General features: G+C 42.7%; 1 protein-coding gene across 1 annotated transcript in view; it reads right to left on the bottom strand.

Moving 5' to 3' along the window:
* Positions 1-13,479: 13,479 nt before the first annotated feature.
* The window catches only part of cxadr (CXADR Ig-like cell adhesion molecule), a 46,747-nt gene continuing 36,242 nt past the window's right edge, over positions 13,480-23,984 (bottom strand). Inside the window, exons 3-7 of the mRNA XM_022199357.2 lie at positions 22,874-23,078; positions 18,704-18,859; positions 18,464-18,586; positions 17,515-17,653; positions 13,480-16,342 (exon numbers count right to left, since the gene is read on the bottom strand). Of these exons, the coding sequence (XP_022055049.1) occupies positions 16,060-16,342; positions 17,515-17,653; positions 18,464-18,586; positions 18,704-18,859; positions 22,874-23,078 (906 nt within the window). The 3' untranslated portion in view covers positions 13,480-16,059. The remainder of the gene's footprint in view (positions 16,343-17,514; positions 17,654-18,463; positions 18,587-18,703; positions 18,860-22,873; positions 23,079-23,984) is intronic.

Here is a 23,984-nt window from a genome sequence, read left to right as displayed (position 1 = left end):
AACGTTGACTCAACATTTTATCAACCTTGCGCTTTCTGTATAATTTTGACGTTAGGTCTCAACATAGATTCAACATTGATTCACCCATAGTTTGCTATCTGGGTTTGTTATGGCCTCAATTTGTGAATCAGTCTTTTTACTTATAATTGTAGAACTTTCCAGTGTTGAATGAAAAGTTCCTTGCTTTTAACAGTTTTCGTTTTTTTTCCCTTTCTTATCTGTTCTTCTCTCCCTCTGACTGTGTCCTTGGGCACGGTGACATCAGCTGCAAGTGACAAACCAGCGGAAAAAACCTTTGGTTCAATGTAGTACCTCTGGTTTGCCCCCTGGCACGGCGCCAGCAGCTACAGCTGGTGGGCCAGCGAGAGAATAACTTTCCTCGAGGTGTCTTTAGTTTTTCTACACCCGGATGTTTTTTCTTACAAAAGGATGCATTTTTTTTTAATGTATTTTTCTGTGTTCCGTGGTTTTAAAGTTCTGTGACTTTCTGTAGTGGTGTCTACATGCACCATTTTTACTTTCTACATAGATTTCTAGTTAATTCACAAATCTAGTTCTACTACAGCAATATTTACATGCACTGTTTACACTATACGCCAACTTTCACTGTTTCTCTCAGCGATCATATGATTAGCCTGCTCCCTTCAGGCTTTAAGCTGTCAGTCTGTTCAGACTCAGCCTCAGTGAGGAGTGGCAGACTTAGCTGCCACAACGCAACGAAGAGGAATGGTAGCCACCTGACGCTTGTAAGCTAATCTGCCTCTTTTAGACTTCTCCTGAGAAAGCATGGCTTTTAGCTGCGACAATGTACAAAAAAGAGAAGTAGCAACGGATGCTTAACTTTACCTCTTAAAACACAATGAAATGTTAAAAGAAGGAAAGAAAAAATGGTAACCACGTGTTGTTGGCTAAACACACTACATACATACTACATATATTAGTTCTACTGCATTTTGCTTGACTTATCCCACAAATCTCACTTTCTTAGTTCCAACTCTCTAACTTGAACTCCTCCACTTGTCTTCTTTACAGCTGTGCCCTCTCTCTCAACAGGAGGGGATGGGGAGCTGATGCTCCACTCTCCTCCAGTGATCTTCGTAGAAGATTCACTGCCTGCTGCTGGCAAGTTACCAGTTACGCTCTCAGCCCTCACACTTACTCTTTTCTCTGCTTCTTTCTTTAAATCTCTCTTTCTTAATAAGCCAGCATGTACTAAGACTTAGAGGACAGTCTACAGACTGCGCCATTTATACTTTTTACATAGGTTCTGACCTTGTCTCTTGTGAATGTAAATTTTCTTTTTTTCTCTAAATTTATTATAGTTTAGTTAAAGAGGTGAGTCAAAAAAATAGGAGGCTTTTCTCCTTTTACCTGGGTGGACACGCTCTGCACACAGACACCGTAATAATTTGCTCTGCTTACCTCTGAAATTTAGTGGCCTTCGGTGTCAGTGCAGGTCATGACCGTCACCAGGTGTTGGAAAAATGTCGTCAAAAGGACTCATTCCTCTCCTGAAAGCTGGCTAAGTTACAAATCAAGGCCAGAGTCTTTGACTTGACTATGTTCAGATCTTTAAAAAATCACCAAGAGAAGTCAGCATTCTGAGGGCAGCAGGATTTATTTGTCGACAAAAAATCCAAGAGTAATTCTTAGCAGTGATAACACCCCAAGAAGAACTCTTTTATGCTGTGAGCATTGGTCATTCTTCCATGCAGAGGCAGATCCAGATTAATTTTAGTGGGGGGGCACAGGAGGGGTGCAACAAATATTTTGGGGAGGTCACCAAAAAGTTGTAAGAAAAAATGAAAGTTGCAACCAACCTCACGCTTTTACAAAGTACTTATCACTGATTTTTTTTTTCCACTCTTTTACCAAATAAGAAAGCTCTATATGACCTTTTCATTTTAAACTGTTAACATTCAAATTATGATGGACTTGTTTCCTTGTTTATGTGAATTACAACATCATTAGCTGCAACATCTGCCTGTTATGTAAAACTAGTAAGCTCAACGACAGTATCCTGAGGGCAATTAAGTGACAAATATTGTGCAAGAACAGCACTATATACAACCCTGTCAATTTCCACTTCTTAGAATGTTTACTGACAATTATCACACCTAAAATAAGAAATAATATTCTGTACTTTTAGTAACTAGTTCTCAGCTGTAAACCAGAAACATCATAGGGTTCTGTATACTAATCAGTCTGAATCAAAATGAGTACTACCCAATACACAGTGAACAACAACAATCTGTACCCTTGATCTGTAGTAAAATAATCCAGAATGTTCTGTGCAGGAATCCATCCATCCATTATCTATACACCACTTTATCCTCACTAGGGTCGCAGGAGGTGCTGGAGTCTATCCCAGCTGACTCGGGCGAAGGCAGGGGACACCCTGGACAGGTCACCAGTCTGTCGCAGGGCTACATATACAGACAAACAATCACACTCACATTCACACCTACGGGCAGTTTAGAGTAATCAATTAACCTCAGCATATTTTTGGACTGTGGAAGGAAGCCGGAGTGCCCAGAGAAAACCCATGCACAGGGAGAACATGCAAACTCCATGCAGAAAGATCCCAGGCCCTGCAAGGCGAAAGTGCTAACCACTACCAGGAATGTAAATTTTAAAATACAGTAAAATACAGTAAGTAGCACTCCATACATTTAATAGCAAACCTGAGAACAATAATAAACAGTAACAATATTCCATATTCTTTAGTCATTTAATAGTGCACAGCTCAGCAAACATCATAGTGTTCTGCATAGAAATCACAAAAAGCTGCTCTCAATAATCTTTCCCAGTGAGCAGATGTTCTTGTGTTGCAGGTCCATGGTCCAGACGTGGCCATCCAACAGGCCGGGGGGGGGGGGGGGGGGGGGGGGGGTCTGGCACCGTGGAATTCCTAAAGCATCTCCTCTTTTTGTATTCTTCATATGGGATGGAAATAAAGTAACTTTAGTTTAACACGTCCATCAAAGGCCTGTAGGTGTAAAGCAGGAAGCCCTCCACAGTGAGGATGTGAGTCTCCTCCTCCTCCTTGTGGTCGGACTTCAGGACCATCTCTGTGTCCAGGGTGTTATTAATGCCATGAGACTTCTTAAACTTCACCGGGTTCTCCAGCCACACATAGATCCTACTCATCATGGCGTCCATGTCCAGAGCAGTGATGACATCGTACTGTTTAAAGCCATCTTCACCAACTTTAATCTGATCTTGGGGCTTAAAGAAGTCATCCTGATGGACCGCACAGCAGTTGGGCAGGTTCTTGATCAGGCAGTTGGTGAGGGTGGTTTTCCCTCCATTGGTTACGCCGCCGATGTTGATGATGTACTTCATGTTCTCGGATTGGTCAAAGCTCGGAAAAAGAGTCAAAAACATCAACAAAAACCGGGCCAGGAGTGATCGGACGTGGAACAAAGCTGAAAAAGAGAAGGTTGCAGCAGGAAACGTCAACTACTCGAGTCCTCCATGACACTTTAGTTTAGTGGGTAAGGTAAGAGCAGAAAGGGAGGTATCACTCGGACGCGGTTCTTCCACCCAGAGAGGACCTCTTTCTGCTGTCACTGCTACACATAGTGCCCTAGTTGAGGTTTTAGGTGGAATATTCCTTTTAATCAGCCCTTCAGGTCTCTTTGAGGATTTTGGATGGAATACTCAATTAAACCAACATTTTAGGTGCATGTCCAAGGATTTTTGGTGGAATGTTCCTTTTCAGGTCGATGTGTGAGGACCTTGTAGGTGGAATACTTTCTGAAACCAACCTTTTTGGTCAACATTCAAAGATTTAAGGTGGAATATTCCTTTAAACCAACCTAAATTTCATGTTTTGATCATTATCAAGTGAGACACCTCAATCCAGACTCCTCATAATGACGTTTGAGATTTATGCTGCTGTTATTTGTTTAGTCCAGACTAAATGACAGAAATCCAAAACTGTACTTTTATTTCAGGACTTGGTTATTAAATGTCAAAACAATCCACTCTAAAAACTCAACAGCTTTACAAACTCTAAGATTAAACTCTCCACAAGGATCCAAAAGAACTTGGACTTCTACATGAGAGCTTTAATTATTCTTCATCTACTTCTTGAAAAGTTTGGTCAATAAAAAAGACAAAAACTAATTTTTTCAGCTGAACTAAAGACAGATTTTGTGATTTTTCTGCTCACATGTTGTGTTGTTGTAAGCTTACTCTTTCAAATAAATACCCTCGTAACCCCTGGAAACCAGTATTTGTCCTGTTTTTGTGTCGCTCCTCAGCGACCATAAACAGTCGGGTCGTAATGTTTTTTGAGCAACACACCATACTATGATGTTTTTACAATGATGGTTCTACTATGGAACCAGTTTGACATGTTCAGGTGTTCTATGTGTGAAAATTCAGAGATTTCAGGTATCAGAAGGTGGTTTTCAACTTTCTTTGGTAACTTTCTGCTTCAACTTTAAACTAAATTTACTTCACTAAGCCAGCCCTCTGGACTTCCAGTAAGCTGTGTTCCTATTGGCTGTCCAGGTGGCTGCTTGGTGTTATCAGGAACACCTGAGCAGCTCAGTGTCTTCCTGCTTTATGGCTGCAGTCAAACATTTTCTCTGCTGCTCTTCACTGAACCGGGTTTGAATCCGTTGCTTTAGTTTGTTCTTTAGGCATTGGCTTGCAGCTTCCAGCAGTAAAATCGTCTTTAATGTGTGCTTGATGTGTTTTAGGGCTTTGTACTGGATAGTTGTCTTGGTAAATGTGGTTCTTTAGCCACAGTTAGCACATGGTGCTAATGTGTGCAGTCATTAGTGGATTTGGTGCAGCTGAGTTGTGTCTTTATCTTGGCTGTAGTGAGTCTTTAGAGGTTTTTGGTCAGGCACATTCTGTATTCTTGTTTGTGAACCAACGTTGATTGTCCAGAAGGTAGGAGTTCCTGTCCTGATTCTCTGTTGAAAGAGGTTCTGTGGTAGGCTGCAGGAGACTTTAGCGTTTGGGTTGTGCAAGTTTGGTTTTTGTACGGTTTCATTTGGACGACTATCTTGAGACCCCTCCATGTGGTTTAGTGAGGTTTTCTGTAACAGTTCTACAAAGCAACCTGCAGCAGAAGAGACAGAGTTTAGGAAGTTCTGGAGACCAGATTTTAGAGCAGCAGAAACATTTGTCAGCAGTTTGAGCAGGAGAAGGTGAGCTTCAGAGTAGAAATAAGAAGGAAACCTTCTTGACTCGTGTGGTGAGGTCCTGTACCAAGAGTTTGAGCAGGTTGTGAGGAGTCTGTAGTTCTTTGGTCTGAAAGCATCAGAAGAGTCGACTCATTAAAGGAGAAAACGGGAGATATTGATGGTTCTGTCGCTCTGCAGTTTCCTTGCTAACCTAGCAAACATTTCAGACTTTTCTCTATGAATTCTGAGAAATAATTGACTATTTAATAACAGAGCTACACATCTGAACTCTCATTAAAACAGACTAATTCAGTGTCATCCATCCATATTAAAGTGCACTTACCCAAAATGTTTGTTGCATGAGCTCCAACAAAACCTGTCCAGGTAGAAGGCCACTTTGACAAACAGGAAGTGGAAGATTCCAAGCAGATTTATAGAAGGGTGAACCGGACTGTACAAAGTGTGGTCCAGTATAGATTATTAGTGAGACATTTGGAGGAGATATTCATTGGCAGTGAATGAAAGTATTTAAAATCTTGGAGTTAAACTTAGAACACAAACTCTAACAGAAAACTTTGTTGATACGTGTTAGTTTTGTTTACAGATGTTAGGTTAAAGGAATTTTATTTGTGACGTATAACCAATCAAATCACTCCAGAAGACAGAGCGACCACAGCTAGATAAAGGTTCAGAGCCAAAGTAGCATCATTTTTAAATTGATTTATTACTGTGAATAAGTAAAAACTAAAATACTGATAATCAGTAAATCAAGTCAGCCCACAATTACTACAATTCTACAATGGATGTCTCTTTCCTTTGACTTATTTGTACAATATAAGGTGTGTATGATGGCATTTTTTCATACCAAAGGCTATACTATGATGTTTTCTAAGAGACTTACTATGCTACTCTGTTCTGGTCCTGGGCCGCTGCACTTCTCCTCTGTTGTTTTTTTTTTTTCTCTGGATTGTACTGAGCTGAATGCCTTCGTCCGTCCGGCCTCCGTTGACTCGTCCCGCCTGCCGTCTCTGGAGCTGAAACTGGATTGGATCAGACCAAAGTACAGTCCAATCATGATGCCAGCTGCCACTCAAAAGGCTCCTTCATCTGGCGGCACTTCTTCTGAGGGGAAGCTGAGTTTCAGCAGAACTTTGGAGATGTGTTCCAGTGGTTGGTGGATGTGTGGGGAGACAGACAGGAACCTTTGAATTGTTCAGAAAGGAAAACCGGGAACCCACTGGTAGTTTTAGTTTAGGTGCTACTGCGGTGTGTTTTGGAGTTTTACGAGGTGAACAAGAAGAGTTTCTTTTGTATTGAAGATCTTTTACTTTGTTCCTGGTTGGAATGCCCATCAATGTCAACGTGAAGTTCACTTTTAGTTCTGTTGATTACCTCCGCCAAGGAGGTTATGTGACACCCGGCGTTTGTGTGTCCGTCTGTCTGTCTGTCTGTTAGCAAGATAACTCAAAAACGCCTGGGCAGATTCACATGAAATTTTGAGGGGATGTAGACTATGGTAAGAGGAAGAGCTGATTTAATTTTGGTGGCAATCCGGAAAGGATCCTGGATTCTGGATCACTTTGAATTTTTTTGTATGTTTTAGCATGTGGTCCAAAATGACAAAATCATAGGTTAGTATGTCGTCCAACAAATTGGAGCAAGGTGCCCAGATAGCTCAACTGGTTAAAAAGGTGATTCATAAACAGAACTGTGTCAGAGATGCAGGTTTGATTCCAGCTCATGATCCTTTACTGCATGGGTTTGCTGTTTTCCTCTCTATCCTTGGCAGAGGTCTGCACTCTCTGAGTGCTTTTCTAGTATACTCTGTTTTCTTGAATAACATACTATTTTGACAATATACTGCACTAACATTTTTTGAACCACATATCATACATGACAATTTTAGGCAACATCCTATCATTTTGCCCTTTTGAACCACATAATAATCTATGTTGTTTTTGTTTTTTTTGCCGACATGCTGTACTATGAACTACAGGCCATACTATGTTATTCTTGAAAAGTACACACGTGGACAAAATTGTTGGTACCCCTCAGTTAAAGAAGGAAAAACCCACAATTCTCATTGAAATCACTTGAAACTCACAAAAGTAACAATAAATAAAAATTTATTGAAAATTAAATAATCAAAATCAGCCATCACTTTTGAATTGTTGATTAACATAATTATTTAAAAAAACAAACTAATGAAATAGGGCTGGACAAAAATGATGGTACCCATAACTTAATATTTTGTTGCACAACCTTTTGAGGCAATCACTGCAATTAAACGATTTCTGTATTTGTCAATGAGCGTTCTGCAGCTGTCAACAGGTATTTTGGCCCACTCCTCATGAGCAAACAGCTCCAGTTGTCTCAGGTTTGATGGGTGTCTTCTCCAAATGGCATGTTTCAGCTCCTTCCACATATGTTCAATGGGATTCAGATCTGGGCTCATAGAAGGCCACTTTAGAATAGTCCAACGCTTTTCTCTCAGCCATTCTTGGGTGTTTTTGGCTGTGTGTTTTGGATCGTTGTCCTGTTGGAAGACCCATGACCTGCGACTGAGACCAAGCTTTCTGACACTAGGCAGCACATTTCTCTCCAGAATGCCTTGATAGTCTTCAGATTTCATCGTACCTTGCACACTTTCAAGACACCCTGTGCCAGATGCAGCAAAGCAGCCCCAAAACATTACTGAGCCTCCTCCATGTTTCACCGTAGGGACGGTGTTCTTTTCTTCGTATGCTTGGTTTTTGAGTCTATGAACATAGAGTTGATGTGCCTTACCAAAAAGCTCCAGTTTGGTCTCATCTGTCCAAAGGACATTCTCCCAGAAGCTTTGTGGCTTGTCAACATGCATTTTTGCAAATTCCAGTCTTGCTTTTTTATGAGTTTTTTTCAGCAGTGGTGTCCTCCTTGGTCGTCTCCCATGAAGTCCACTTTGGCTCAAACAACGACGAATGGTGCGATCTGACACTGATGTACCTTGGCCTTGGAGTTCACCTTTAATTTCTTTGGACGTTGCTCTGGGCTCTTTGGATACAATTCGAACGATCTGTCTCTTCAATTTGTCATCGATTTTCCTCTTGCGGCCACGTCCAGGGAGGTTGGCTACTGTCCCGTGGGTCTTGAACTTCTGAATAATATGAGCCACTGTTGTCACAGGAACTTCAAGCTGTTTAGAGATGGTCTTATAGCCTTTACCTTTAAGATGTTTGTCTATAATTTTTTTTCGGATGTCCTGGGACAATTCTCTCCTTCGCTTTCTGTTGTCCATGTTCAATGTGGTACACACCTTTTCACCAAACAGCAGGGTGACTACTTGTCTCCATTTAAATAGGCAGACTGACTGATTATGAGTTTGGAAACACCTGTGATGTCAATTAAATGACACACCTGAGTTAATCATGTCACTCTGGTCAAATAGTTTTCAATCTTTTATAGAGGTACCATCATTTTTGTCCAGGCCTGTTTCATTAGTTTGTTTTTTTAAATAATTATGTTAATCAACAATTCAAAAGTAATGGCTGTTTTTGATTATTTAATTTTCAATAAATTTTTATTTATTGTTACTTTTGTGAGTTTCAAGTGATTTCAGTGAGAATTGTGGGTTTTTCCTTCTTTAACTGAGGGGTACCAACAATTTTGTCCACGTGTGTATACTATACTTTGACATTTTCTGAACTACATCCTATACTATGGCGTTATACACAGAGTGTTTTGGTTACATGTTGATTTAGAATCTAGATTTTTTTTTCTGTTTTGTTTTTTGACAGGATTACCACAGACCTGACCGTGAACACCATTGACACCCACCTGAGGGAGACGTTGCCTAAGATCTCAAGACTGCTTGGTCGTGGTCTTTCTGGCCCTGCTCCAGAACATCTTCATCAAATACGTCTTCTTCTGAAGAGGCCTTCAGATGCTGCAATCTCTGACCTTAAGGAGGAACTGCTACTTTCACTCTGTAACGAGCATCAGGAAACGTCTTCAAAGTTTCTTCAAATCCGAACGAAATGCAATCAAAAGATCAAACTAACATCATTGGCGCATTCAGGTGCAGTCGGACAACGAAGTTGCATTCAGGAGCGTGGAAATTGAAATATCAGTAATGTAAATTTCCAATGAAAATTTTGGGGAGGCACATGGGGTGGCCAATCAGCTCACAGGAGGGTCCACTGTGCCCCATGCCCCCACGCTCATAGGACGTATGATAAGAGGGACAGTTTTGACACCATTATACTTTCCTCAATCTATTGGTCAAATCATGTCAGGTTATATTTCACTCCAGATCTCACTTTACAAAAGATGTGCGCAATAAGTTATCATTAGGTAATCTTTTCCAGAGAAAATGCAAAGACATGTTCAGGCTTTTTGCTCCACATCTTACCCGTATTATTTTGTAATAAATTTCATGCATATTATTCCAGTATATGTTAAAAGTTATAATACCTTAAGTTTACACCATTATGTTTTGAGTACATATGTTTATTTATGGTCTTTAGTCTAATAGCATGGGCCAGAATTATATCATCTCTTGTTTTTAACACATCGTATCCCAAAAAATATGTCACTACACTTCCCCCCAGTAAGAAAAGGAACTGGGAAGCTGTGTAACAATCCCAATAAAATCACTGCATGACAAAGATTTTAGTCCTACAAATCCAGGGTGCTGATTAGTATGGGAATTGCAAAGTAATTCACAGTTCTACCACATCCAAACCGCACCCACAGCCTCAGTCTCATTTAGGCCTGTGACGGCTGGAGTGCTGCATGAAGGTTTCAGCGTGTGAAGGTGGCCGGAGGTACGTGTCCAGCATGGAGAAAAGACATTGTCTAATTGCTTAGCTGGAAATAGCCTGAGGTGGGGGTGAGTGGTAGTTCTTCTGGTGCAGAGGGAAAAGGGATTGCCCCATCTTGTTAAATCAGCTCCCTGACCTTTGCCCTGACAGTGGACACTCTGGGTAATGCAACTGCACACGGACACACACAGACAGCGTTAATCCATATGAACACACACATGGACAGACAATGAGCGGCACACACATCCGATATATCACTGACATCACTGTGGTAATAAAAGAGATGACCCCAATCATCAGAGGGAGAGAAAAGGGAAACTGAGGCCCATTCCCTTGCCAAGGCTACATTTTATTGTCGGCCTCCATTGTGCCCTCCTGATGACATGGCATTGGAGGTTGATCACCTGTAATAGAGTCCAGCCAAGGTGCAGATTAAAAGTACAAATCACATAGTAAATGACTGGGTTGAGCTGCACTGTGTAACCTCTGCCTTGGTCTGGGGGGTTTACTCCCCTGTTTTCAATCTCTCAGCCTGACTCCGGGAAGATAAGAGATAGCAGCACAGTGTTGGGACAAAAGATCAAAGGAAGTGACTGATTGAAGCTCCAGCACACTACTGAGAGAGGATATTAAACCCGGTGTCCTCCCTCTGAACACGTGGCTGCATCTGAAGCTTCTTACCCTCTCACTGTTTATTGCTCCTCCAGCACCGCATGGAAGCCGCTTGAGAGCAACCCTGATGATGTTAATTTCCCTACAAGCAGAGTGCCTCCTGTGGTAAGGAGCCGAGTGCTCCTGTCTTTGTCATTCACACCACACGCAAAGTTCTTCCCATCCGTGCATAAAATGTCACATCTGCAGGTGAGCACCACCTCTCTGATCCATGAAGCGCACCAGACAGAGTCCCCTAGAGAGGGGGGATCTTGGAAAAACAGGATGTTGATGGACTGAGCATAATCTCCGTATGAATCGGCCGCGGCTCCCGATTTCTCCCTGGAGCACGGAGAGGAAGGTCATTCATCAAAAGTCACGTATTAGTCATCGAAATGTGAGCAGCCTGGGGTCGAAATAGTGACCCAAGATGATGCTGAGATGCAGCGGGCGTAGAGGTCAACCCTTAACAGATGACTCCATATCGACCAAATAGGAAGACAGGAGAGGTGGGGAGGCTGCTGGATGGTGCACCAGTGCTCTCCTCCTGCCAGTCTGGGGAGATGAGGAGGACTGACAAATGAGTGCACACCAGCTGGGTGAGCCTCATGAGAAATCTGGGCTGTCTGTAGGCGTAGCAGGCAGACTGGGATGATTGGCTCAGGTTTGGCCTGAACTCCCACTCTGCAGAACCTCCTCCACCCTCTCCAGCCACAACATGAAGGTTGTTCAAGGCAACATACGGTTGACTGCTGTGAGTGTTTGCATGGTGACACATTGATGCTGTGCCTCTTTTTCCTATTCCTATTCATTTGACATGGCACAGTGACTGTGCATTTAAAGTTCAGACTGTCAGCTTTAATTAGGAGTATTTTCAGACAGACTGTTCTAGTTCTCAATTTACTTACTTAACCCTCAAGACATCAAAAGTGTGACATTGATACTGGGATCATTTAAGTATGACAGGATTTGAATTTAAAACATGAGGCAAACCGTCTCCACAGGGTGAGCCAGCATTCAGTGTATGACTTTAGGCTTCTTATTTTCACTTCTGTAAAGCAGAATCCTGATTTGACACTTAAATAGAGTCCATATCCATCAAAATACCACCGAGACCAGAAAACAAGAGGGACCATGTCCAAAAATGACTGTAACTCCTCAGTCATTCATGCGATGGTGCTGTAAAAGCTTACATTCACATCATAATCTGTGTCATTTTACATCCAAAGTGCTAAGAGCACCGAACCAAAATGTTAATGTACTGCTGTGCCGGTGGAACTGATGGAGCTCTCTCTTCATACATATGCATATTCCACTATCCTACCCAGAATTCCCTCTGCAGCCCACTCCCAAACTGACTGAGGTTTCTAAAAACGGCAGAAAGCTTAACGTCTGTGACAGCAGACGTCACACTGGAGGAGAGCGACTTTGATGAGACTCATGCTTTTAGAGGCCCCTTTTGTTAGCAGGGAGCGAATCACGCTTTACAAGATAAATCACCCCGCTAGCAGCCGGCTTAGACTGTGTACAACCAGATAAGGTTGCCAAGGAAACCCTCCTGGAGAACCAATCAGCCTTTTTTGCTATACCAGCCTCCTTGATCTGTGCAAACAATTAATACCTTACCCAGGCAGAAGGGAGGGAGCTGGGGAAGTGGGAGGCAGGCACAAATCCCCAGGTACTTAGCACACACCACTCTCTCCCTTCAGCTATGTGAACGAGGACATGAGGTAAAAAAATAATTTTAAAAAAAATGTCACAAATGGATATTGGGCTGGAGCACACTGAGGGATGATGTATGACTCATTGTACATTAATTCAATGAGGGAACAGCGTTTAGTCCATAAATCTAATCTGCACACGTGCAGTAGCAGACATCACAAATGTCCTTTTAATGAGTGTTTTGAATGCACAGCCATAAAAGTGCCATTATATCCCAGCACACCCATTTGTAAGTTGGCTGTGATTGTGCTGCTATCACTGCAGCTGAACACAGCCGGCGTCTGACAGAAGCCCTGATGTGCAGAGCTGCTGGGGAACCATTACGTTACACAAGAGACTTCGACTAGCCACAGATCAATGCTCTGGAGCCCTATCTATTACTAACATCCAATTATAGCAATGGACGTCCGCTTAGCACTGCTACTAAGTGCTTTAGTCTTTTTATTGACTACCTGTCAACCAGCTACACACAGTGGAGCTATTGGCTAATAATCAGCTATCGATCTAGCCACATGTCAGGGATCACCAGCATGTTGTTAAGTGTATAAAGAGTGTGAGGAAGGTGACAGCAGTCACAATAGGAGAACATACCACTAATGTGTGTGCGATTTGTCCCTCAGCTGTTGCGCAGGCATTTCCCATCATTCAGCATACTTAATTAGGAAACCAATTTTGTACAACTTTGAATAGTGCTGGCTTGCAATCAAAGTAATTAGCCAGCACATTAACTAAAGGAGGAAATTGGCGGTAATTGAAAAAAGCTAAGCAAATGTTGAAACAAATGGCCTAGACGCCAGGGACAATACAGTGCAGCAGGGAATGACAACGAGTCAATAAGAAGCCTATAGGAAGAGTGGATGGTCGAGTCACACCCCGGTGTGTGTTTATTCTGAGGTGAACAGTGAGCACTGGAGATGGCAGGCTGTGATTGCTCCTTCCCACTTCATTGATTAATTACAGTCATTAAGTGGTTAGAAAGTCACCTCACCTGGTGTAAGGGGCGGAATTCACCGGCTGATTAAAATTAATCACAGTCAGGAAGCGGCAAGAGGTCGAGTCCCCGGAGAGCACGCACCGCTGGAGAGGAGAGGAATTAAGTTTTCGTCACGCTCAAGCCAACAGTTGCTACTTCTGTAAACAAATAAACAATCGCGGCTGGCTGTTTTTTTCAGTTTATGGACTTTTATTATTCAAAAATACAGCACAAAAAATACACACAGAAAGAAAACTGGTTTACACACAGTGTGCAAACCTCAAAGGAGATCTTCATACAGTATTAGTACGCTGATGTCAAAGCTACAGTTAATATTGTTAGTAGTAGTTGTCAATAATGTTCCGAGCACAGAGGGACAGTGACAGGACCATCTCTCTATGAGCTCTGTACACTTCACCAGCAGGTAAAGAGTCTAGCTAGAATTCTATAGGGGCCCATCCAGACTACAAACTCCCCTCGTGTACAATACGCACACGCACGCGCACACACATACACACGTGAACTGCAGTAGAACTGACAGATGTAATTTCTTGTCAAGGCAAGCCCAGGTCTCATTTTTCTTGGTGGTACATCAAATCTGAAGTGTAGGGGCCAAAACGTTTCTACAGCTGTCACCTCTCTTTAGACACTAGAATTCACACACAACTTGAAATGCACTCACTCACTCAATTACAAATGTACCAAAGAGCAACTGCACTGCACTGACTAGCCCCTCCTCTTCTGTTTTAGATATAGATTTGCCAAGCACAGCACAGCAGAGCACCACATATACATCCATATAGACATCATCGTTTTTATATCATTCAATTGTGTTGTGATTAGATAGGGTTACTGTGACAGGATATTTATACACACAGCCAGAACCATTTAGGTTATTTTTAAAAAAGAAAAGCTCATCAATTGTTGAAGTTTAAATAAACATAAAAAAAAAAAAAAAAGTCATACATGAAGTCATGTTTTGGAACAGAAAAATCCAACAGAGCTAAAAGTTCTGTTAAGCTACGGGAGAATCTGTACGGGGTGAGTGGGCGTGGGAAATCCTAGACTTGACCTAATCAAGGCAACAGAGAACAATCAATAGGTTTACTGGGTTTGGATTATTATAACGTTCTCATGGCAGTGATTCCTATGCAGGATGATGCTATTGCACATAGCACATTGGTGGACGTGCTACAAAACAAGTGGGGCAACAAGGCACAACAGAAGTCATTAAAACCCAGCAGTGAGGAGGCGAACTGAGGGAAGGTGTGTGAGGCTGAAATAAGGAGTGGAATAAGGCGTCACAGCAAAAAGAAACAATAAACTAAGCATTCACAACAGTTTTCTTGTAAAGTAGTAGACAGAATGATAGATTGGGCTTCTAAACAATGAAAGAGTCTGCATGGAAGGCTGACATAACCCACAGACTGCAAAGACTGAACCAGCATTTATATGATCCCAACTGAGTGACCGCAAAATGAGCTCAAAGCACAGCGGCTGTAATGTACACGCACAGAAACAGTAATCAGCATTTCTAAGGCTCTCAGTAAGTGGGATCTTTCTCAATGCCCACACGCTTTATATCTTTCATTAAAAGGTCCAATTAATACCAGAAAAGCTATGAAGGGTTTCATATTGGCCACAGACTGAAGGTCAATCACGATATTGGGTCCTTGTAAAGCAATTGCAAATAGGAAGAATTACATTTGTGGCACTTCTGACGTGACTTGGTGCTCTTGTCCTGCTAACAGTGTATGTGTGTGTGTGATTGGGGAAGTCTACATAGTCAGTGGAGTTAGGGGCCTGTTGACAGTCAAACACAATCAAAGCTGATTGCTCAGTGAACCTTGTTGTCCAGCTGCTCCTGTTATTCCCCGATACACCTCTATTAAAATCTCTGCTTAATGGTAGGGGGATGGACAGTGGGCCTTTTTAAGCTCGGTCAAGAAGCAATAATGCACCCAATCACAAGTTGTAGTAGCCTGACCCTCCCCTTCACTACCAGCCAATCCTGTCCCCCTTAAGCCCCCAGCCAAACACAGAGTGGACAATTCAAACAACAGCACAACGGTTCAACAGAAAACGGCTGACCTATATAGACATTTTTCAGCTTGGTTCAAGGATTAAATCTGTGAACTTCCTCCTTATAAGTCCTTCAAAAACTAACTAGGAAAGACTGGAACATCTGAAAAATGATCGTACTGCTACATAGGCATTGAAAGAAAATAAATGAACTATACATTTCCCAAACTCCTTCTCCCATACACACACTTACATTCACACTCGCAGCTGCGATTTTAAACATACATGCATGCACAAAGCTGTATAGTGGTCCAATCAGGGGCCTGAATCTGTTTTTAAACATACAGCATCTCTAAAGTAAGGGCCATCTAAATTTAAAAAAAAAAAAAAAAAACATGCATTCACATATGTACAATATAATTTGTATATTGACCATCCTGCTTTATATCCACACTAATTCATTTTTTTCTGTGAAGTCCAGGGCAATGAAATTCTTAAAAGTTTTTTTTTTTGTATTTGATAAAAAGTTACTGTGTTCTGTTGTGACTCCAGTACAACTTAAATTCTCTTGTCAGCATCACAGCAGAGCCAGGTCTTCATAAAAGGAGGATAATCCCATTTGTAAATAATGAGCTAAAAGTCAGGCCATCCCGGCTCTTGCTCCATCTTCATTGGCTTGTGTCTCACTCCCTTCCTCCTCCATTCCCTCCCTCACTGTACAGTCCTTTCGCAAGAAGAGGACATGCTAGACGATTGAGCCATCCCTGTTCTGAGCAGGGATCATGACAGGGATGGCCCCCATACGACTGAGGTTGGGGACGGCCATCTTGGCAGCAGAGGGAGGGGGCAGAGGGGCGTGGCTCGGAGGCCTATCGTAGTCCTCTGATGAGGGAATCTTGTCGTACTGGGGCTTCAGGGCGTACTCATGCAGGTTGGAAGGAGACATGGAGCCCAGGGAAGAGCGCTGGCTGCCCACAGTGAAGCTGCGTGCTGTTGAAACGCGGCTCTTAGGCGGGGGCACATCTTCTCTGAGAGGACACAGAGACAGCAGCATTGTTAGACAACATGGCAAGACTAGAAACTCACTATTATTAGTTTACCTGAGCATCATGTCAGGTGTACAATATATTTCACTGCACATTATACTGTGTATAATTGTGTTTGTGATAAATAAAGGTCTTGAGTCTTGAGAAATGTAATACTGAAAATAATTCTCTAATGTGCTATGAACAATAATGAAGTCTGATAGTGCACAGGTATAAGGCAGAGGAGAAAACAATGAATACTCAAGGAGGCTGCAAGAGTCATTTCAAGTGCGAAACATGATTTGACTCAATAAAAAGGGACAAATAATTGGAGTCAGACCGTTTGATTGGTCAGACAGTGTCTGCAGAGCTCAGTCACACTGACTGTGTAATAGCCTGTAGAGATTGAGCTGAGCATCCAAATACAGCGATGCCCTCTACTCCCTCTGCCACCACATTAACAACTAATAAGCAGCAATAATCCAGTTAAATGCTCAATCAAATGGAGCCTGAGGGGCCAAAGCTTGTGTAGTCCACAGCTTCATGCTGTGGTGTTTCAGCAAATGTGTGTCTGTGTATACGAGTCAGGACCATTGGTCTAATCCTCTTTGTCCTACAGCGTGAACAGTGTCACATTGTGGTCTTAGACAGATTCAGTCCACAGCAGAGTGATAGTAAGCCCAGTGGTTTTACAGAGCCCATAGGCCGGATGGAGAGTTGGACGGTGCAGGGCTGGAGGGCTGGAGTGGAGGGGCAGAGTAGGAGGGTGTGGAAAGGGGGCTGGTGGCAGCTAGCAGCAGACATTACACAGGATCCACAGAACAAACAAAGCTTTCAAACTGATTACCACAGCTGTTTATTTGAGGAGGGGTGAAAAAAGAAAAACGCTGATGGAGAGAAACCATTTTCATGGTTGTTGGGGGAGTCGGAGACATGTTTGTGGTGTTGTGTGTGCGTCTAAGATGACCACAGGTCACACCACATGTGAAGCTGAGAGCAATAATCACACATACCCAATAGCATTTTGCTGTATACTTGTAATCCAGTAATATACAACTTGAGACATATTCCTCGTTATGAAGCAAAGGCTAGACAGTAATCCGAAATATTTATCCATCAAGAGGGAGCTTAGTTTATCTGTGTCCCAAATCTCATTGATGTTTTAGTGAGCGTACCTTATCTCATTGCAGATTTCCTTCTCGTACTTCTTCCTGTGACGGGCACGGCAAAAGCAGAATAGGATGATGGCAAGGAGGATGAGGAACAAGAGGACACCAATTACAGCTCCAGCAATGCGGCCAGCAGTGTTTGGGGCTGGACAACACAAAGAAGAAAAGGTTTTAAAGATTTGGAAAACATTTGAGTAGCAATGGCTTGAATGTAACTAAAGCTTTACGTCCAACAATGACGTTGATATGTAGTGCTAGGTTTTGTAAAAGGATTGCTCTGACTGTGGCTTAAAGTAATAATTCTGACATTTTTGCAGCTTTTTCAGTTTATCCAATTGAAAAAAGAGACACCTTTCTAAAGCACAATAATCACCAATGTCACTGGAAAAAAGATACAAATATACTTTCTGTATCCATGCGATGTAATAATCTAACTTAATAAATCCTAGATGCGCACTTTCAATTCAACAATGGGGCAAAGAAGGATTGTTAGTGCCAGTTAAAAAATGTGTACTAATGTTGCCAGAACAAAGGCATAGTCACAAAGGTAACACAGTGAGCTGTACATATGGTGTAACAGATGGCAATGACAGTCGGTTTGATGGTTGGCCCACCACTTTCAGCCAGACTGAAAAATCCCAACTATAGCCATGATAAGTCAGTAAGTAGATTAATCAATCTACAGAAAATAAATCAGCAAACTATTTGATATTCAAATAAGTTGATTTTCAAGCAAAACAGATCCCAGCTTATAAATTACAATTTGCTGTTTTATACTGCCCTAGTGACAAGCTTTTGTAGCTTCAAAAGTGAAATTATGGTCTATGTTTTTGTGTTCCAGAGCACCAAACACCCTGGCCAGCGGACCATCTGACAGCGGCACGGCAACAGGTCTAAATGTGAAACAGGCTGAATATAGGCTAGTGCATCAATATGAAGTTGGTCGAGCACTCACGAGGTGTCACATTGAGATTGAGGAAACATTCCTCTGTGCCAACACGGTTACTGGCAACGCAGCGATAGGTGCCAGATGTGCTGGCAGATGCATTCCTTACGTTAATGGTGCCTCCCATAGGATCTGTAGTGAGAGAAAAAACACATCAATGAAATGATGACAGTGTTAAAGAAACAGGACCTGTGTGTGGGACTCAGAGTCCTCCATTTGCTTGAGAGTGCTACTAAAAAGGTTCTTTACCCAACACAGCAGAGGCGGGCAGCAGCTTGCTGTCACTGGTCCTCTCCCAGCTGTATTGCATGGGTTTAGTTCCTTCATCAGCTGTACACCTCAATACAATGTCTTTGCCTTCTACTGTGGGGCCTTCAGTGTAGCACCTGGGCTTGGATGGCTTTACTATGGGAAGAAAAGAAACAGAGGGAAGCAATTCAGAGAGGTGAAAAGCAACAGACACATCCAGGTGGTCACATTAGCTCAGAATAACACAGTCCTCCTGCAACCCTGTTATTTTTCCATCTTGCATGTTGTGGGCAAGTTGCATGCCTGTGTATTGTGAAGTCCTAAAGCTGATAGTCTCCCTTGCTCAAAGCAGCAGTCATCAGGAAAATGAGAGCAGTAATCAGAGTAATTGATACAGCTGTCATCATTACAGGAGCTGTCACTCAAGATAATCACAAGGAAGAAAGGAACTGTGGGCCATTGGAGACGCACACACATGCACATTGCATTCGCCGTTAAGGATGGAGAGCAAAGCTTTCTGTCTTCAAGCTGTGCAAAAACGTGGACAAACACTCCTCAGTCAGTCAGAGTGTTGGCAGGAGATGAGATGGGGGATTCAAAACAAACAGAGCTCCAAATTAAAAGCAGACCGATTTCAGTGAAGCCCAGACAGAGTGAGCCAGGCAAAGCAGTACAGGGGAGGCGGGGAAGGAGAGAAAAAGAGAAAGGGACTATGATGGGTAATGTTTGGATAGAGAAAGTCTGAGGCCAAAGTCTGTGCTCTATGTTCACTGACAGAAAGCTGACATCATGATGTGGTAATGGGTTCTGTAACAACAAAACCCTGGAGTGGCGCTCTCCAGATCCGAACCAGGTGTCAGGCTGGGGGGGGGGGGGGGGGGGGGGGCTTAGCAGGCATAACCGTGAGGATTAACAGTACACTGACAGTACTGAGTGCTCCTACTAATCTAATAACCACACACAGGGTGAGGACAGAGGGGGCAAAACAGAGAGCAGGAGAGCAAAAATGAGGCGAGCACTGATGGACAGATGGCAGAGTGATGGGGGCCAAGGCTGTGCGCCTGCTAACCACTGGTCTGCTCTTTGCTGCGGTTGTGTTGCACCTACACACACATTCGCCCAACACACAGTAAATGTCAAAGAGCTATGACATTTTGAATGCATCTTTTAAAGGTGAAAGTCAACATGACACATCAGAGGGCTGAAACATACAGCTCCTTATATTAGGACCGCTGTCCAATGAGCAGATTTATTTGTTTGAGAGATGAGGTCAAAGGCGAAGGTGGCAGAGGCTGCAGGAGCACAGCGAGACAAAGGACAGAGCGATGCAGACATCCCAGCTCTTTAAAATGAACAATGAACTGAGATTTATGAGTTGCACAAGGCTATCTTGGGGACGAGATGAGATGAAAAGAACAGTTAGATTGTGGTATGTGCTGCTGCCTGGAGATGCAAAGCTTCAGAGAGTGACCGCTGATTGGTAAAGTGAAATGTAAGCGATTAGTGGCAAAGAAAGTGAGAAATAATGAGACTGGCTGTTGAGTTTTGCAGTGACATCCGAGATGTGATGAGGACTGTCTGGACTCAGGCAGAGCAGAGTGATTGGCTGTTGAGGGTATAGGTGGGGTCTAGTCAGGAAAGGTTCTCGCAGTTGCTGACATGCAGTGCTGAACTGCAGGTGGGTACTCTCCTCCTGTTAACTTCAATGTCCTGCTGCAACGAGAGGAGAATACACAACAAGGCATGCTACCTCCTGTACAGTACCTGGACACCGTGTGTACTGAAGGTGTCAGCACGTGTGTGTATACCTGCATATGGCAGTGTTTGTGACAAGCCACAGCATCAGCCAGAGAATATACTGAGGTATGTTTGTGTTCGTGCATGTCCACCCTGTTCTTCGGGACCATCCACCTTGTGACAAGATCAACCTCTAGGTAAAATGCAGAGCAGGCAGAATGTCCCCACCTCTCCTTGTCAATGTTTCTTTGCTTAGAATACCCCTGCCCTGGGGTCAATAGCAAGCAGCCTGTCAGCTTCAGTAGCCTCGAGTCATTTCTCTCCCATGCCCACATAGTCATGCTATTGCTAAATGTGGCTATAATTTAACACAATGAACATTTTTTTCAGAATTTACATTTTAGTCACTCAGCAGACTACAATTAAAAAATACAGATTACATCTAGAACCATCATCTTGACAGTAGGTACTACAAAATATTAATTGTAACACTGGAATGATTTGTACATTTTAGAAAATCTGTTCTGGGGGGGGTTGCACAGTGGGGTAGTGGTTAGCACTTTCACCTTGCAGCAAGAAGATCCCCGGTTCAAATCCCGGGGTGGGCCTGGGATCTTTCTGCATGGAGTTTGCATGTTTTCCCTGTGCATGCGTGGGTTTTCTCCGGGTACTCCGGCTTCCTCCCACAGTCCAAAAATATGCTGAGGTTAATTGATTACTCTAAATTGCCCGTAGGTGTGAATGTGAGTGTGATTGTTTGTCTGTATATGTAGCCCTACGACAGACTGGTGACCTGTCCAGGGTGTACCCTGCCTTCGCCCGAGTCAGCTGGGATAGGCTCCAGCCTCCTCCCCCGCGACCCTAGTGAGGATAAAGCGGTGTATAGAGAATGGATGGATGGATGTTCTAAGGGGGAGACATGAGTTTTTGATACTTTAACAAAAAGGCATCCAAAGGGCATGAATGCAGCACAAATGTACCAGCAACTGGATAATACTCGCAACTGGTATTTCTTTATGCATCATATCAGACTGTTGCTGAACAGTGACATCTGATATACAGCCCAGTTATGTACAAGATTAGTAACTGGGCAATCTTTATGAAACACTGATCAGTTTTTTTTTTTTTTAAATGGGCATGAAATGAACTGAAAAATCAGCAGACTCGCTGATCTCTCTCACTGGTTAAGGATGTGAAACTGTAGCCTGCAGGAAAAGCTATCACAGCAAGTACACAAGAGCATTTATTAATGATGACTTATATAGTGACTATTTTTTTCATGCTGCTTCAGTTTGGATCAGTTTTTATGTAAAGCAGCCTCCCGAAGGCTTTGTCAATGGTTCTTGAGTCAGCTTTAGTCACATTTCATGGTCAGATTATCTGCGGGCATAGATCTCTTTAATCTGCAAACTGCTTAGTGCTGCCACAACACAACTACAATGAAACCTGTTTGTTTTTCAAAGGCTCATGTCATTGTGGTTGAACTAGTTGGTGCAGTGTCGTCACATTTGTGGATGTGATATTATATCATGTCAACAGGAACAGCAGCCATTTTCTGAAGCTTGTCGTACCTTCAGAATGAAGTAACTATTCTGACAACAGCACAATATGCAGCTTATCTCACAACACAGAGCAGTGTTGTACATGCGGGCTGTTTTTCCCATATGCAAATAGCAGGCGGGTTTCGGGAGGTGATTCACGTTCAGCATCATTTAGCTGGTTGACTGACCAGCGAGGCCACTGTGTGTGAGTGTGCGTTTGCCTAGGGAGTGAATCATCTGACTTATACAACTCTGACGTGTCACCCATCTCACCCTGTGTAATAATAATAATTAAAAAAAACACAGCTGAATGCATGGACTCCATTTCCTATCAGTTTGTCCACAAAAGACAGAATGGCACTTTGAACAGTACATGTAATATTCTAAATTATTTTTTAATCCTGTATGTAAAATCCAATGTTTTAATTATGGTTTCAAAATATTAATGCAAACTCAAATCTCATAATATTGCAAAACACTTGCATGATAACAAGATTGTTATTAAAACATATTAAACACATTGTACTTGATAATCTGCAATGAGCAACATAATGATTTTGTTCATCGAAACTAATACTTGTGATGCATAATAAATTATGACAGCAATATTTTATGGAAAAACAATCTGGATTAACATTGCAGACAATCACAGAGCATCTCGGGTGAACACAGAATTGTATCACAAAGAGGGCAATGCGTTACAGCCACTGGGAAGGTTATGCACTGGATTTTAGAAGGGATTACATCAAAACAGCCAAAGATGGCAAAGGGCATATGATCTGGTGCATTTCCACTGTGGAAAAACAGAATTTACCCTCTGAGAAAAAAAATGTTAGCTTAACGCTGCAGTCTATTGAGTGGTTTGTCCTACTCTAGGCACCGCTCCACTCACCCATGACGATCAGATGCAGCTTCCTGCTGCGTATACCAGGAGCCTTCTTCACCTTACAATTGTAGGTGCCCGAGTCAGACGACTTAAGCCCTATCAGGTTGATGGAGGCATCTCCGTTCTTGGGGTCAGCTGAGTTGAAGTGAACTCGACCCTTCATGGGGGGATAGTAGTCCTCATAGACCCTGTCACCTGAGTACAGGATCACCTGGTTGTGGAAAAGGCACACAGGAATGTTAAAACAAACTTAAACTTGGTTAGTATGATGTAGTGTATCTGCCTTTGTCTTTAATGAAAACAAAAAGTCCTTCCAGAAAATAAAACAAAGGCCCTGAAATGACAGTTGTGTGCTTTCTGAAAGCAAAGGCCTTGCTCACTGAACCAACAAAATATATGGAAGAGAGAAAGTACCCTCTCTTTTATGTCTATAGTGTCCTTCAGCCTGGCAGCCTGCGCTGTTTTGCCCTTTCTGTGTGTAAGAAGAATGAAGGTGGAACAAACAAAGCCACCACTGTGGAGCTAAATCAACACCTGCTGTGTCAATAAAGCTCCCAATTCTGTCCAAGCACTTCTCTGCCACACACACACACACACACGCACGCAAGCACACACACTCAGACAAACACTGTCTGGGTCTTGAAAGCAGCAAGGAAATGCCTAGAAATAAAGGCCAGGTGGAGCCAACGAGAAGCCTGCTAGTTCATAGTGGGGTGATAGTGAAGGGAGGAAACAAAAACACAAGGAAAAGAAGAAGGAGGGTAAAAGAAACACGAACAGCAATGAAAAGAGTTCTCATTCTCTTTCATAGACACTGGCATATTCCTCCACATTTCCACCGAGACAATCATCAACAGGCGTTTCTGTGCCACGATCAACATTAGGCATACGCACAGCAATACCCCTGGGTGGAGAGGAGGAGAAAGAAAAACTTAACATGGTAGGAGGAGAGGGAGAAAAATGAACCCATCAGATGAGGCGGAGCACTTGAAGGAAGCATGAGAAGAGTAAAACAAAAGAAAAGAAATCAGTGAGGCTCTTGTGTGTCTTTATCAAGTTGCCCTACTGCTCTAATTCCAACTGAAAGACTAGTTTCTGGTGCTATAAGGGAGGAGTG

Source organism: Acanthochromis polyacanthus, chromosome 17 (genome assembly GCF_021347895.1).
Source record: "Acanthochromis polyacanthus isolate Apoly-LR-REF ecotype Palm Island chromosome 17, KAUST_Apoly_ChrSc, whole genome shotgun sequence".
NCBI classification, from domain to species: domain Eukaryota; kingdom Metazoa; phylum Chordata; class Actinopteri; family Pomacentridae; genus Acanthochromis; species Acanthochromis polyacanthus.
Note: the sequence above shows the minus strand (reverse complement) of the source record. Positions and strands in the feature narration are given on the sequence as shown.